Genomic DNA, 16,799 nt, shown 5'->3' with positions numbered 1-16,799 from the left:
ACCACTTAGGGACTTGTATTGATATCATTTTTTTTGTGACTGTATGTGCTCTGTGCGACTGGGTGCCAGGCGCCCGGGGCGACTGGGTGCCAGGCGCCCCGAGCGACTGGGTGCCAGGCGCCCCGAGCGACTGGGTGCCAGGCGCCCCGAGCGACTGGGTGCCAGGCGCCCCGAGCGACTGGGTGCCAGGCGCCCCGAGCGACTGGGTGCCAGGCGCCCCGAGCGACTGGGTGCCAGGCGCCCCGAGCGACTGGGTGCCAGGCGCCCCGAGCGACTGGGTGCCAGGCGCCCCGAGCGACTGGGTGCCAGGCGCCCCGAGCGACTGGGTGCCAGGCGCCCCGAGCGACTGGGTGCCAGGCGCCCCGAGCGACTGGGTGCCAGGCGCCCCGAGCGACTGGGTGCCAGGCGCCCCGAGCGACTGGGTGCCAGGCGCCCCGAGCGACTGGGTGCCAGGCGCCCCGAGCGACTGGGTGCCAGGCGCCCCGAGCGACTGGGTGCCAGGCGCCCCGAGCGACTGGGTGCCAGGCGCCCCGAGCGACTGGGTGCCAGGCGCCCCGAGCGACTGGGTGCCAGGCGCCCCGAGCGACTGGGTGCCAGGCGCCCCGAGCGACTGGGTGCCAGGCGCCCCGAGCGACTGGGTGCCAGGCGCCCCGAGCGACTGGGTGCCAGGCGCCCCGAGCGACTGGGTGCCAGGCGCCCCGAGCGACTGAGTGCCACGCGCCCCGAGCGACTGTGTGCCAGGCGCCCCGAGCGACTGAGTGCCACGCGCCCCGAGCGACTGAGTGCCACGTGCCCCGAGCGACTGAGTGCCATGCGCCCCGAGCGATTGTGTGCCATGTGCTATGTGCTCTGTGTAATTATATATGTGTTATGTGCTGTGTTTTGCACCTTGGCTGCAGAGGAACTGTTTCGTTTAGCAGTACACATGAGTATGGTTAAGTGACAATTACACTTGAACTTGAGAGGTAGTTTTGTTTTTATGTGCACAACACACTACCAGGATGGTGGTGGACACAGACACATGAAGGACATTTAGGAGATGACAGAAAAGGGGAGAGTTTCGTGTGAGGGAGGGTTAGATGGATCTTGGAGTCGGCTGAAAGGTCAGCACAATGTTAAGGACCTCAGGGCCTGCAGTGTGCCGTGGTGCTCTACGGCCGTGATTCTTTCCCCATTTATACAATTAAAAAAGACTGAAAATATCGGTTTTTACTGACCCAGGTTTGAAAGAGTCTCAAAAAGTGCTCCCTACCCGTTTGTAGTGAACAACACCTTTGTTACGCGACAAACATTGGGCACCTCGCTTGCTGTACCTGAGTTGAGGTGGTGGAGCTCAAACTGGTGGTCTTTGTTCCCATGTCCTGCAGGCTAAAGCTGAGTCCCTGGAGGAGGCAGCTGGCCGGTGTCCCTGAACAGAAAGTTACCAAATACTGAACAAAAAGCACACAGCAATCATTACAGGCAACAGGACCAACCGGTCCATTCTGACCAAGATGCCCATCTACGCTACACCCATCTGCCAGTGCTCGGCCCATATCTCTGCGAACATTTCCCATCCACGTACCTGTCCTTCACTGAGGAGGTGACAAAACAAACTGATTGTTAGAGCAGTGGATGCAGTGTATATGATTTTAGAAAGGTGATTGACAAGACTCTCCATGGTAGACTCATTCAGAAAGTCAGGGGGCATGGCATTCAGGGAAACTTAGCTGCATGGATTCAGAATTGGCTTGCCCACTGAAGGCAGAGGGTGGTAGGAGCATATTTTGTCTGGAGGTCAGTGAGTAATGGTGTTCCACAGGAATATGTTCTGGGTCCTTTGCGATTTTTATAAACGATTTGGATGAAGAGGTGGAGGCGTGGGTTGGTAAGTTTGCAGATGACAAGAAGACTGGTGGAACTGTGGACAGTGTAGAAGTTTCTCATAGGTTACGACGGGACATTGACAGGATGCAGAGCTGGGCTGAGTTCAACCCAGAAAAGACTTTGGAAAGTCAAACTTCTAGACAGAATGCAGGGCTAGTGCCAGGATTCTTAGCAGCGTGGAGGAACACAGGGATCGTAGGTCCAAGTCCATAGATTCCTCAAAGTTGCCGTTCAAATTGATAGGTTGTTTAGAAGGTGTATGGTGTGTTGGCCTTCATCAGTCAGGGATTGAGTTCAAGAGCCACGAGGTAATGTTGCAGATCTATAAAACCCTGGTTAGACCACACTTGGAATATTGTGCTCAGTTTTGGTTGCCTCGTTAGATGGATGTGGAAGCTTTAGTGAGAGTGCAGAGGAGATTTACCAGGATGCTGCCTGGACTAGAGAGCGTGTCTTATGAGGAAAGGTTGAGCCAGCTACAGTTTTTCTCTGGAACGAAGAAGGACTTGATAAGAAGTTAAGAGGCACTGATACAGTCGACAACCAGCACCTTTTTCAAGAGTAGGAACAGCTAACACGAGAGGACATAATTTTAATGTGATGGAGCTGAGTACAGAGAGTGTGTCAGAGACATAGTTGCTCTATTTTCAATATTTATTTAATATTATATTATATATTTCTTAACTTGAACTGTCCTGCTGCCACAAAACAACAAATTTCATGACGTATATCAGTGATAATAAACCTAACTCTGTTTCTGTAGTGTTTTTTTTAAAAAAGTGGTGGATGCTGGGGCGGTGGTAGAAGCAGATCATTAGAGACATTCAAGATGCTCTTAGATAGGCGCATGGATACAGTAATAGAAAAATGGAGGGCAATGCCGGAAAGGATTAGATTGATCAAGCTTAAGTTTAAAGGGTGGCATAACACTGTGGGCCAAAGGGCCTGTACTGTTCTAAGTTCTAAGATTAATGTATTGTATTTTTGCTGGTCCTCTCCCTTCCTGTTGATCCCTCATCCCCAGTTCCTTTAGATGCTGATCCAGTGGAAATTCCCAAATAACTCTGCTTCCACCGGCATTTCAGGTGAAATGCTCAGGGGCTTCAACAACCAGCTCTTTAACATCGGCTCCCCCCGTGCCCCCCCCATCCTTCTGCCGATCCCCTTTACCCAAGCCCTTTGTTACTGAGTCTTGTGCCCACTGTCAGAATTCCCTGGCGGTTATTTGGAGTGAACACTGGGATTACGTACCTGTTGCGGCAGGTCCCAGGTGAGGCTGCGGCGGTGCGGTAGAGCCAGGGGCTGAAGACTTCCGGGCCTGGATGCTGTGAAAGGCACTGGCTGTTGTGTTACTGGTCAGGGCGGTTGAGGAGAGTGTACTGGGGCAACTGGAGAACGAGTCCACAGAGGCCGATCTAGGCACAAGGGAGAGAGAATGGGACTTTCACACAGAGAGAGAGAGAGAGAGACTGACAGTCCCATAGCACACTCATGTTGTCAGTATTTTTATTTTTGCATAGTTTGTCTTCTTTTGCACATTGGTTGCTTGTCAGTCTTTATATGGGAATATAATACGTATTTTGTGCTGTGAATTTGTCAAACTCTCCCTGCTATAACTTTAATAATCATTATTTAACATTTTCCCTATGGTGGCTGTGCAAGGTAAATTTATTATCGAAGTACACATACTACCTTGAGATTCATTTTCTTGCAGGTATTTACAGGAAAATAAAGAAATAAAACAGAATTTGTGAAGAACTATACATTAGCAAAGTCTAACAAGCAACCAATGTGGAAAAGCTTATATATGGATGGACAATACCGGAGAACATGAGTTGCGGAGTCCATTGGCTATGGAATTAGTTCAGTGTCGTGGTGAGTGAAGTTATCCATGCTGGTTCAGGAATCTGAAGGTTGGCGGGTGATAACCAGGGTTTGTACAGGCCTGAACCCTCCAACAAACCTCCCCACACTTGTAACGGATGTTGCATTACAAGCCAACTTTACAAATGAGCTACCCGGAGACCACACTGATCCGTTACCCGCCGCTGTCGCTGAAGGCCACCTCTCGTACCCAGCAGCAGGCCCGGTCAGATCCACCCAGTTTCCAGTGTGAAGCGCAACACCAGGCCTGTTTGAACCATCCCTGTCAGTAAGGACCCGCTGTCGGTAAATGACTCCTGGCTCGGTCCAGGCTGCACCTACCTTTGACTGGTGAGCAATCCAGTCAGCTCTTTGGGGCCAGATCCCGGCTGACTGACAGATAACGTCAGGGGTTTTGGGACACCACCTGCCAAAAGGAGGAAGAAACCACAGGTCAGAGCAGATGACAGCCCTCAGCTAACACGCCAGCTGAGAAAAAAAATAGTTTAGGGTGAAAGATATTTGCTTCTCCCCCAAAATGTTTTATAAGGCATTAGTCAGATTACATTGAGAGACTTCTGAAGCATTTTTGGGCCCTTCATCTAAGAAAGGATGTGATAGCATTGGTGAGAATCCAGAGGAGGCTCATGAGAATGATTCTGGGAACGAAAGTGTTAACATAGGAGAGTTTGATGGTTCTGGGCATGCACTCGCTGGAGTTTAGAATGAGGGGCGACTTTACTGAAACCGATCGAATATGGAAAGGCCTAGTCAGAGTGATGTGTAGAGGATGTTTCCAATAGCAGAGGAGTCTAGGACCAGGGGGCAGAGCCTCAGAATAGGTGTCCCGTTAGAACAGCGATGACAGCAACTTCCTTTGCTAGAGGGTTTGTGGAATTAACTGTCACAGGTGGCTGTGGAGGCCAAGTCACTGTGTATATTTATGGAGGAGGTTGACAGGTCCTTTATAAGAATGGGCATCAAAGATTACAGGGAGAAGGCAGAATGGGGTTGAGAGGGATAATAACTCAATGAATGGTGGAGCAGACTCGATGGGCTGAATAGCCTAATCCTGCTCCTCTGTCTAATATCTACTCAACCTGTGCCCCCACCAACGCGCCCCCCCCCCAGACTGCAGATGGATGAGACCCCTAACCCAGCAGTGTGTGGACAGGGATCCCAGTTCTGGTGACGTGGCCCAGGCCTGAGAGGATCAGCTCTGCACTGGATCTGCCAGCAGAAAGGCAGACTGCTCACAATGAAATGCGTAGCAATAGGTAATTGGAGACTAATTTGCAGACCCGTCTCTCCATTATCAGATCAAATCCTTCCACAGGCTCAGAGTACAGACAGAAAACCAGCTGCCACTGCACTGTGCTTTATTGGTTCTGTTTTACCTTGTTCTAGTTCAACGCACTGTGTCATGATCTGATCTGTATGAACAGTGTGCAAGACAAGCTTTGCTCTGTATCTCCAGCTCCAATTTTTATCGACGCACCACAGAAGCATTCTCTCTGGATGCATCATGGCTTGGTACGGCAACTGCTCCGCCCGTGACCACAGGAAACTGCGGAGAGTTGTGGACACAGCTCAGCACATCACAGAAACCAGCCTCCCCTCCATGGACTCTGTCTACACTATTCACTATCTCAGTAAAGCAGACGGCTTACTGAGCTTACTTAATCCCACCCACCCCAGACATTCTCTCGGCTCCCCCTCTCCCATGATACAACAGCCTGGAAGCACATACTCCAGACTCAAGGACAGTCTCTACCCCACTCATCGGACTCTGGGACAGACCTCTTGTACAGTAAGCTGGACTCGACCTCACAATCTACACTGGACGACCTTGTACTTGCACTGGATTTACCCACACTACAGTCTTTCGGTAGCTGTCACGCGTTAGTCTGCACTGTTATTGTTTAATGCTCTGCGTGTAATGATCTGATCTGGATGAACAGCATGCAAGACAAACTTTTCACTGGATCACGGTACACGTGACAACGAGAAAGCGATACCAATGACACCAGGAGCAAGTCAGAAAAACTGCACTCCACAAAATGTGGGGGACACTAATTAAATACAGGTATGTGTCCCTTAACGTCCACGTTATGTTCTGTGAAACTGGATGTTGTGCGAACACCATGTTATATAATTAGCAAACCTATATGGAGTACTGTAATGTACCTGTATTGACTAAATAGCCAAGAACTTACACTAAAACTGTATACTATACACTATAATACATACAAACACTAATTTTTTATTTCATTTTAACCTTTTTAATTTTTTTCACTTTTTAAACTTTTATGTAAACACTTTCTTAGCTTATATCACAATTTATCAAAGATGATGAGGATCACCCACATCATTGTTCTCAACAGTGTTCCACTGGAAAAGATTCAGGTCGAATAACATGCATTTGGAAGCCATGATGCACTTTACGGTAATATTTTCGGAAGAAAATTAAACAGAGAGATAATGCTACTACACTCAAGAGACGCGCGATACACGAGATTGGTTACGTCCGCTACGTCACGTTCTCCGATCGGGACTACAGACGTATATGCGATTAGACGTTGTCCGAATGGACACTAAGCGGCGCACACCTGTATACAAATTCATATCTAAATAAAAATAAATATATCAATACAGATCAGAGGCTCAAAGTTTTCGGACGACTCAGAGTCAGACTGTGGTTGGGCATGGCAGGGAGAGTTTTTCTTCCTTCTCCCGTCTGCGTGAGATGTGGGACATTTCAGAGACTTTGAACTTTTTACTGTGCTCATGGACTGTTCTTCATCAAGTTATGGTGTTGTTGCAATGTTGTAACTATGTGTTATAATTATGTGGTTTTGCTAGTTTTTTCAGCCTTGGTCTGTCCTGTGTTTTGTGATATCACACCGGAGGAAATATTGTATCATTTCTTAATGCATGCATTACTATATGACAATAAAAGAGGACTGTGTATCTTCATAATCTAATCTAATATTGAATATACAAAAATAAATCAATAAACAAGTGCTATAATCCCAGTTATCAATCAGTGACCCTACACTTCCTCCTCAGGCATCACAACAGTCTCTCACTACCCAAACTGCCCTCAGCATCAGCCTCTCCAGCTTTCCGGCCTGTACATCCCTTCTATGTCTGCCTTTCCCCTCCCTCCTTCAGCGGGACAATGGGCACGGGACCCCGTACCCTGGGATCTGTAGTTTCAGCGCTCAGCAGACCCAGTACAACGCTCACCCTCCTTGGTTCCAGCATAGGGCATGGCTGCAGCTGCGGACGCATCCCCGTGGGACAGAATGGTGACCTTGATCTTGGCACGTTTGGCAGGCTTGGAGACTACTTGAGTTGGGCTTGAAGGCTGCCTCCGCTTCAGCTGTGCCTTTGCATCATCCTTTTCTGCTGCGTCCTGTTGGTCCGAGGACACCGGAACTACGGATCAATAGAGGAACTGGGGATCAGAATCAGGTTTATTATCATTGATAATAACCTGCTGAGTGCTTCCAGCATTTTATGTCCAAGTTTCCAATATTCAAAATCGGAATCAGATTTACTAGCATTGACATATGTCATGAAAGTTGTTTAGTAGAAGCAGGACAGTGCAAGACATAGAAATCACTATGAATTACAATAATATAAATTAGTAGCACAAAAGCGAGCAAAAAGTGAGGTCAATCTTTATGAATTATTCAGAAATCTATTAGCAGAGGGGAAGAAGCTGTTTCTAAATTGCTGAGTGTGTGTCTTTAGGCTCCTGCATCTCCTCCCCGATGATAGCAATGAGAACAGGGCATGTCCTGATTTGGGAAGATCCTCAAAAATGGGCGTAGTCTTCTTGATGCATTGTCTTTTGAAAATGTCCTCGAGGGTTCAAAAGTTCAAAGACAATTTGTTACTGAAGGACGTATAAGTCATCGTATACTAACTTGAGATTCATTTCCTTGTGGGCATTCACAGCAGAGAAAACAAAGGAAGATGGTCAGGAGGCTTGGTGGTGCTGGATGAGTGATGCGCCCAGTCAGAACGTCCTCCACCGTACATCTGTACAAATTTGGTGACCTACCAAACCCTCTTCAAATTCCTAATGAAATATAGCTACTGGTATACCTTCCCCATGATTGCATTGATATGGCGGGCCCAGGATAGACCCCCTGAGATGTTGATACGAGGTAGACGCAGGCAAGTGGTGCCCAGGTTAAAGTTCAGCAACGATACCATGGACAGTACAGCAGACGTGAAGGGCGAGAGGCAGGTTTCTCCAACTACTACTCCTTACACACACACACACACAGATGTGGTAGTGGTAGTAGACGTTTGCTTCTGGACGGTACTAGTGGTGTGCCACAGGGATCGATCAGTTTTGGGTCCATAGTTGTTTGTCATCTATATCTACAATCTGGATGATGAGTCACAGATGACACCGAGATTTGGGGTGTACTGGACAGTGAGGAAGGCCAAAGTAAATGGCAGATGGGATTTAATGGAAACACGTGTGCGGTGTTGCACTTCTGTGGATGAACTAGGGTAGGACTTGTATAGTAAAGGGCAGCGAGGAAGGATCTGGGAATTCAGGTCTATAATCCATTGAAAGTGGTGGCACAGGTCGATAGGGTTGGAAAGAGAGATTTCCATACATTGGCCTTCATAAATCAAAGTACCGAATACAGGAGTTGGGATGATATGTTGAAGTTGTACAAGATGTTGGTGAGGCCTAATTTGGAGTATTATATCCAGTTTTGGTCATCTATACAGGAAAGATATAAGATTGAAAGAGTGCAGAGAAAATTTACAAAGATGTTGCTGGAACTTGAGGAACTGAGTTCTTGGAAAAGATTTAATACCTGGAAGGTCGGAGAATGAGTGGAAATTTGATAGAGGGGTATAGATAGGGTAAATGCAAGCAGGCTTTTTCCACTCAGGTTGGGAGGGACTAGAAACAAAGATCATAGGCTGAAAGGTGAAGTATTTCAGGTGAACCCAAGAAGAAACTTCTTCACTCACCATCAGGGTGGTGTGAATGTTGATAGGGCTGCCAGCGGAAGTGGTGGATGAGGGTTTGATTTCAATATTTAAGAGACGTTTGAATAGATACACAGATGGGAGGGGTATGGAGGGCTATGGTCTGGGTGTGGGTCAATAGGACTAGGCAGAATAATAGTTTGGCTTGGACTAGATGGGCTGAAGAGTCTTTCTGTGGTGTAGTGCTCCATGATTCTATGTAACCTGATGCCCCAGTTGTTGTGGAAGCCACACGTGCATAACGTTGCCTGTACAGTTCGGTATTTCCACTCCACCTCTTCTTGTGGGTGAATGTAAAAGAGCTCATTGTACTAGAGCCCGGTCCACGTCTGCCACTGCCTACAGCACAAAGACCACTCTGGCCCTTCACCTTTGCAATTGCAGAACCAAGTTTCTCACTTTCAAAGCGAATGAAATACCTAATTGGAGGAGATGCTGTTAACCCTAGCACTGCACGGGGCTGGGGAAAGAAAGGCAGGGAGGGCAGACTGGCGAGAACTTGTACACAGCACACTATGCACATGCACACACAGACACATGCACACACACACACACACACACACACACGTACGTACCAAAGACACAGGATGAGTTGGCTACACTCAAATTCTTCTTCACCAACATATTCTGCTTCAGGAAAGCAGCAAACTGAGCTGAAACCAATGACAGAAACATCAGCAAATCACAAGGCATAAAGAATTTTTAAAATTTGCATTACTTTTCACATGTACATCAAAACTCAGTGAAATCCGCCATTTTTGCATCAGTAGGCAGCACAGTCCAAAGGTATGCTGGGAGCAGTCAGCAAGTGGCGACCCACTTCCATCGTTAACAAAGCATGCTCACTAACCATTAAACCTAACCTGTACACGCTTGAAATGTAGGAAGAAACCAGAACATTTGGAGGAAACCCACAAGTCACAGGGAGAACGCCTTATCTTCTTACAGAGAGTGGTGAGAAGCAAACTCCGATCACTGGCTTTGTAAAGCACTACACTAAGCCACTGTGATACCGTGCCTCCCGCTATACAATCTAATACTGGCTATACAAGTCAGACACTGACTCACTCCTTCAGATTTGAATTAACCCTTTGCAAGCTGTGACTGATTGCCTGGAGCAATCTCCAGGAGGGTTGCTGGTCATCTAACAGCAAATCCCCCAGTCCAAGCAGACAACTTTCCTAGAGCCCAACTTAGAACATAAATATGGAACAATACGGCACAGGAACAGGCCCTTCGGCCCACAGTCTCTTGCTAACCATGATGCCAAATCTATAGATCTTTCAGACATAGGTGTTAGAGTGAGTTTTTGGTTAGATGATTCATTTACACTTAAATGACTCTGGTCACCAGTCTTCTGTTTGACAAAGTACTGTGGATTGAATTCACAACAATGCTTTTCCTAAAAGCTGTGACTATCGGGATATTAGCCAGATGCTGCGGATGGAAGTGTGAAGTTTAAAGGCAGTTTCGAAGACAGTATTATCTATACGTCATAGATATGAATTGCCTTCTATGTTAGCACGTAAAATGCCAAATAAATGTATTGTGGATCTAACTTGCATTCCTAAAGGCTGTGGATACCAACCCAGACATGTTGGCGTCAGGAGGAAAGGATGAAGTCAGAAGGTGTGATGTTTTGTATGTAGCTTCAAAAGGAAGCATTGTTTTTGCATTGTCTATAACTTTTTAAGTAGTGATTGTCTTTGTGTTTAGCATATAAATATCGAGCCCACATTGGGCTAGCAGACCTTTCTACTGAAAGCGTCTCCAGCCGTATGATGCCTGCTGTACCTTGTTGTGTCGAATGAAGAAGCTGCTTTGTATCTACCAGTAACACTCTCTCCATTGATTTCATCCACACCACAACAATGGGCAGGGCAGGAAAGTGGTAGGTGTTGCTTAATCTGGGAATTGCAGAAGAGGTTTATCATGATGTTGCCAGGATTAGAGAGTATGAGGTATAGAGAAAGGTTGGACAGACTTGGGTTGTTCTCTGTAGAGCGCTGGAGACTGAAGAGAGACCTGATAAAAGGTTTTTAAAATTATGAGAGGCATTGATGGGGTAAGCTGTCAGAATCTTTTCCCTAGGTTAGAAATGTCGAACAGTGGAGGACATGCTTTTAAAGTTTAAAGACAACATAAGGGGCAAGGTGTTTTCTTAACTCCAGAGAGTGGTAGATGATGCTTGGAATCAATCACCAGTGGAAGCATGCAGTTTGGTGGAGATTAAGAGGCTCTTAGACAAGACACATGAATATGAAGGGGATTGAGGGATATGGATGGTACTCAGTTTAGTATAATTCGAAGGGGATCGAGGGATATGGATGGTACTCAGTTTAGTATAATTTGGCATCAAAATCGGCTCAACAACTTAGGCTGAGTGGCCAGTCCAGTGCTGTGCTGTTCAATTTGATCCACATCGCTGCGCTCCACGCTTCTTCCACTATGGTGTCTGCCCCCAACACCACCCCAGGCAGTACAATCTAGGCATCCACCACTCTGTGTAAAACAAAAACCTGCCCTGCACATCTCCGATCCTGGATCGGCCTCTGCAGGCAGTTGAGGACCCGCCAACAGACAATTGCTTAGGAGAACATCATACTCACTCGAGTGATCGCACTATTACAAGACGACCAAACCAGCTTGGTTCTCTTTCCCTCAGGCTCTCTCTCTCCCTTGCTCTTTTCTCTCTCATCACACTCCTCCTTCCCTCATTTGTAACACTTAACACAATGATCGCAAGCAGCAAGTTTTATGTCTCATTCCTAACTTTAAAAGAAGTTAGCATCAGGATCCAACCGTACAGGTCTTAATTAATTTTAGACCTTAGTAAGGATTAGTACCAATCTGTAGCAGATACACAAAACATGCCAAGATTCTATTCCAGTGAATGCCAGAGCAGAGTTTCCACCTGTAGTAAATGGCCCACAGTTTAGTGATCAATTGGTGCCCTAACATGGGAAGAAATGTGGAGCAAGTTACCTTGAGCTTGCTTCTGGGTCAGCACAGTCCCCGTCTTCTGCATGTGCTGTTTAAGGATGTGAGAGAACTGTGCGGAAAGGCTGGGAGACTGGCTGGCGGCCGTGGCAGTGGCTGTGATCAGGCTGGCCTTCTGGGCAGGCGACAAGGATGAGCTCTTCGTCTTTGGGCTGGATGTGGGACTGCTCGACACACTCGACGTGCCCTGCCAGAGATGGGACATGGGTGTAAGGTAAGGTTAGCTTTAGTTGTCACGACTACATTGAAACACGAGGTGATATTAACTGTTTGCGTCAAGCATCGCCATGCTTCTGGCATCATCATAGCTCGCTCACAACAAACTAACCCTAATCCCTAACCTATCTGGACTGTGGGAGGGAACTGGAGCACCCAGAGGAAACCCATGCAGTCACAGGGAGAATGTACAAACTCCTTACAGAAAACAGTGGAATCAAACTGCAATCTTACTGCCAGTGCTGTAAAGCATTGCGTAACTGCTACACGACCTTTAAAAACACATGGACCTCCACATCCACAAGAAGGTTCACCAGATTGATTCCTGGGATGGCAGGACTTTCATATGAAGAAAGACTGGATGAACTGGGCTTGTACTCGTTGGAATTTAGAAGATTGAGGGGGGATCTGATTGAAACGTATAAAATCCTAAAAGGATTGGACAGGCTAGATGCAGGAAGATTGTTCCCGATGTTGGGGAAGTCCAGAACAAGGGGTCACAGTTTGGGGATAAAGGTGAAGCCTTTTAGGACCGAGATGAGGAAAAACTTCTTCACACAGAGAGTGGTGAATCTGTGGAATTCTCTGCCACAGGAAACTGTTGAGGCCAGTTCATTGGCTATATTTAAGAGGGAGTTAGATATGGCCCTTGTGGCTACGGGGATCAGGGGGTATGGAGGGAAGGCTGGGGCGGGGTTCTGAGTTGGATGATCAGCCATGATCATAATAAGTGGCGGTGCAGGCTCGAAGGGCCGAATGGCCTACTCCTGCACCTATTTTCTATGTTTCTATGTCTCTATCTGTTTCCATCTCACTCACTGGGGCAGTGTGATGGGAAGGAAATGCAGAAACAAGAGATTCTGCAGATGCTGGACATCCAGAGCAACACACACAAAATGCTGAAGGAACTCAGCATCATCTATGGAGGGGAATAAACAACTGACGTTTCAGGCCGAGACCCTGCATCAGTACTGGAAAGGAAGGGGACAGATGCCTGAAGATGGGCAAGAGGGAGGAGTACGAGGTAGAAGTGAGACTAGGCAAGGGGGAAAGTGGGTGTCTGGGGGAGGGCCTTAAAGTGAAAAGCTGGAGGTGACAAGTAGAAAAAGTTGAGGGCTAAAGAAAAAGATCTGATAGGAGAAGAGAGTGGACCATGGGAGAAAGGGAAGGAGGAGGGGCACCAGAGCCCCCCAAAATGCAATACAATTGCTGCCAGATAATCAACGCTGAAAGGTGATGGTTGATGGACAAAGCATTGGCCCAGCGATCCTTTGTATCTATGTAAGACAGCAAACATCAGACCTCTCGCCTATGACTATTTCCTGCGCAGTTCTGTACTAGAGTGGTGGCCCAGACCATCAACTCAACTATCCGAGTGGAATCTGAACCCAGTGACTGCTACAGATTACAGGGCGCAGAAGGAACAGTGACAGGGAGGGTAATACTGTGGCTGAATCAGAATCAGGTTTATTATCAGTGACATATGTTGTGAAATTTGTTGTTTCGCAGCAGCAGTACATAAAATATACTAGAATTTACAGTAAGAAATACAAAATAAGTACAGCAACGCTGTTCCTAAAACACTGAGGCTCCTATAGCTCCTTCCTGATGATCGTAATGAGAAGAGGGCATGTCCCAGACAGTGAGCCCCTAATGATGAATGCCGTCCATTGTAGATATCCTCGATGGTGAAGTCAAAGGGCACAGGTAGCGTTGAGTGACTTACCTGACTATTGAACTCCCTGCCACAACCCAGGTCTCAACACATATGAAGTGCCAGCAGCATTATGCTGTTTGCTTTTTAAATTGTGCTGTAAATGCACCTTATTATTTGTTAACTATTTGTGGTAATATTACTTTATGTGTCATGTGAGAGTTATATGTAGGTGTTGTGCACTTTGGCCTGTGGGAACGTTGTTTCGTTTGGCGGTACACATGTGAACTGTTGAGTGATGATACTTACCTCAGAACCTGAGGGAGAGGCTGGGACTCGGCTGAACGGTGACACAGGTCGGCTGTTTCGCTCCGAAAGCTCAAAGGCCAAGTCCCTGCGTGCGTCCCGAGATCGCTTTCTCTTCTCCATGTCAACCTCCTTGGCTTCAATCCCTGCTTGTGTCTCAGTCTTGGTCAGGATACCAGTGAGGAAGTCACCAATCTCATCCTGAGATTAAAAGATCAACAATGGGCACAGGGCTGTTAGCAACTCCTGCCAACTTACAGGAGGGATGAGGGAAAAGTGAGCCTCCAGAGAGACTGAGGTGAGGGGCTTGGGAAAAATTGCAGAGTTCAGAGGGAGAGAAGAGCAGAGGCTTGTGGCGTACCTCATAGCCTCACACCTTACTGCTTGCCTGCACTGCACTTTCCTGAAAGCAGTTACACTTTATTCCCCATTGTTATTCTTTTACCCTGTTCTACCTCAATGCACTGTGTACTGATTTGATTTGTATGGACTGTATGCAAAACAAGTTTTTCCACTGTGTTTCAATGGAAGTGACAGTAACAAACCAATTTAAATTGCTAAATTGGTTTATTATTGTCACATGTACCAGGATAACGTGAGAAAATTTGTTTTGCATGCTAACTTTACAGACCATCAGTACATCGAGGGAAAGCAGAGTCAGAATCAGGTTTGATATCTCTGGCACATGTCATGAAGTAAGACACAGGAGCAGAATTAGGCCATTTGGCCCATCGGGTCTGTACCATTATTTCATCAATTTCCCTCTCAGCTCCAATCTCCAGCCTTCTCCCCGTGTCCCTTCATGCCCTGACTATTCAACCTCCGCCTTAAATGTACGTACAGACTTGGCCTCCACAGCTACCTGTGGCAAAGAATTCCACAGATTCGCCACTCCCTGGCTAAAGAAAGTTCCGAGCAGGCAGACAGTAAGGGGTGGGGTCTTGCAGAATAAGGAAGGTGACTGGCAGTCCATGCGAGCACAAAGAACGAGTCAGGACAGAGGAAGTCTGGGGGTAAGGTGGACAGCAGTGAGTGCACACACGTACACAGGCGTCACGGTTTGCTCACCTGGATACACCTGTCCACCATGCTCTGTGTCAGACCCTCCAGCTTCTTCTTTGCTTTGCTGATCCTGCAGTTAAGAAACGACGTTTTTGGTGTGACCCGGACCAACCAAAACCTCTCCGCACCCACGCCCCTGCCTCTCGCAACCACCCGGCACATCCTTCATTCCCAGACCAGGAGAGGCTCTTCACTCAGGCTCAAGAAGCCAGAGACAGAGACCGTGTGTTTGCCGCTGTGCAGCTCAGTAGCACAGTCTGCGTATGGCACTTCGCTCTCTGGGACCAACAGAAGCTCAAGTCTTGTCACAAGACAACTTAAGGACAGTGAATAAGTGGGCCATTTATCTGTCTTATTCAATACCAACCCAACTACGATCTCTGCACCACTGGTCATGTTATGTTCTGGTCATCCACCTACAGGAAATATATCAATAAAATTGAAAGGGAATGAAGAAAATTTACAAGGATGTGGCCAGGGCTCGAGGATCTGAGGGAAAGATGGTCTAGGTTAGGACTTTATTCCTTAGGATGAGGGGAGATTTGATAGAACTATACAAAATTATGAAGGGTAAATGCCAGCAGGCTTTTCCCACTGAAGTTGGGTGAGATTAGAACTAGAAGTCATGGGTTGAGGGTAAAAGGTGAAACATTTGAGGAAAACCTGAGTGGGAACTTCTTCACTCAACGAGTGGTGCAAGTGTGGAATGAGTTGCTGGCAGAAGTGGCAAATGTGGGTTTGTTTGCAACACTTAAGAAAAGTTTGGATAGGTACATGGATGGGAGAGGTACGGAGGGCTGTGTTCCAGGTGCAGGTCGATGGGACTACTCAGATCAGATTGGCATGGACTAGAAGGGCTGAAGGGCCTGTTTCTGTGGGGTAGTGCTCGACAGTGGTGAAGGTTATAGGCCCAATCTGTTTTGTCACTCTCTGCAGGACTTTGGCCATTATTATTAAAGCACAGGATCCAACAGTCAATAACTCAACTCCTGCTGCTGCAGGCGACAGTCAATTAGGATGAAAAATTACGTTAGGTGTGAATCAATACTTGCAGGGCACAGAGCTAAGGCTGAGGAATGGACTGTAGAGGATTGTTCTACAGAACCTAGCATAAACTCAATGAGACAGGTGGCCTCACCACTACTGAAACAAATCGATGACTCTGAAAACGACAAATAATGTGGTACATTCACATATGGACAGAACCCAAATCTGATCTTCGTTGGCACAAGTGAAACTGAAGGCTTAAGACTCTGGCAACACACATAAAAGTTGCTGGTGGACGCAGCAGGCCAGGCAGCATCTCTAGGAAGAGGTGCAGTCGACGTTTCAGGCCGAGACCCTTCGTCAGGGCTTAAGATTCTGGAGTGCTTTTGAACCCACAACCTTCTAACATCAGTCATGGAAACGCTACCACAACAAGGTAACTACCTGAGATTATCGTCGGCACCCCCAACAATCACCAAGCTGTTTTCAACTCGCAGCTTCTCCCTGAAATCCTCGATCGCATCTGTGCTGCACTGGACTGAGTTCTGCCCGATCACAAACAGTACAGGGGTCTTCATATCCAGCAGTGGGTCATCAACATCCTGAAAGCAGAGTCCAGAGCAATTAACAGCACTGCAACCGACCACAGCCTCAAGGTCAGCTGGGTCAGCTCTTTATTCCAGCATTCTGTGCTATACGGAGAAATGCTTCGCTTACGTCAATGGCCAGCACAGGTCAAAGACGTGCTGGAGGCAGCCCACAAGTGTTGCCTGTACTGCTAAGTCGTAGGCTGTGACAGCTGTAAACTGCCCCTAGT

At 47.3% G+C, this 16,799-nt stretch overlaps 1 protein-coding gene across 2 annotated transcripts in view; it reads right to left on the bottom strand.

Moving 5' to 3' along the window:
• kansl3 (KAT8 regulatory NSL complex subunit 3) overlaps positions 1 to 16,799 on the bottom strand; it is a 66,415-nt gene that overhangs the window by 20,512 nt on the left and 29,104 nt on the right. For both annotated transcript variants that reach the window (XM_063056755.1, XM_063056756.1), the window contains exons 10-18: positions 16,427 to 16,584; positions 15,002 to 15,065; positions 13,937 to 14,134; positions 11,743 to 11,944; positions 9,333 to 9,410; positions 6,979 to 7,170; positions 4,072 to 4,156; positions 3,118 to 3,281; positions 1,314 to 1,408 (exon numbers count right to left, since the gene is read on the bottom strand). In XM_063056755.1, coding sequence (XP_062912825.1) covers positions 1,314 to 1,408; positions 3,118 to 3,281; positions 4,072 to 4,156; positions 6,979 to 7,170; positions 9,333 to 9,410; positions 11,743 to 11,944; positions 13,937 to 14,134; positions 15,002 to 15,065; positions 16,427 to 16,584 — 1,236 coding nt within the window. The remainder of the gene's footprint in view (positions 1 to 1,313; positions 1,409 to 3,117; positions 3,282 to 4,071; positions 4,157 to 6,978; positions 7,171 to 9,332; positions 9,411 to 11,742; positions 11,945 to 13,936; positions 14,135 to 15,001; positions 15,066 to 16,426; positions 16,585 to 16,799) is intronic.

Source organism: Mobula hypostoma, chromosome 8, assembly GCF_963921235.1.
Source record: "Mobula hypostoma chromosome 8, sMobHyp1.1, whole genome shotgun sequence".
Lineage (NCBI taxonomy): Eukaryota > Metazoa > Chordata > Chondrichthyes > Myliobatiformes > Myliobatidae > Mobula > Mobula hypostoma.
The sequence above is the reverse complement of the archived record's forward strand: the minus strand, read 5'-3'. Positions and strand labels throughout refer to the sequence as shown.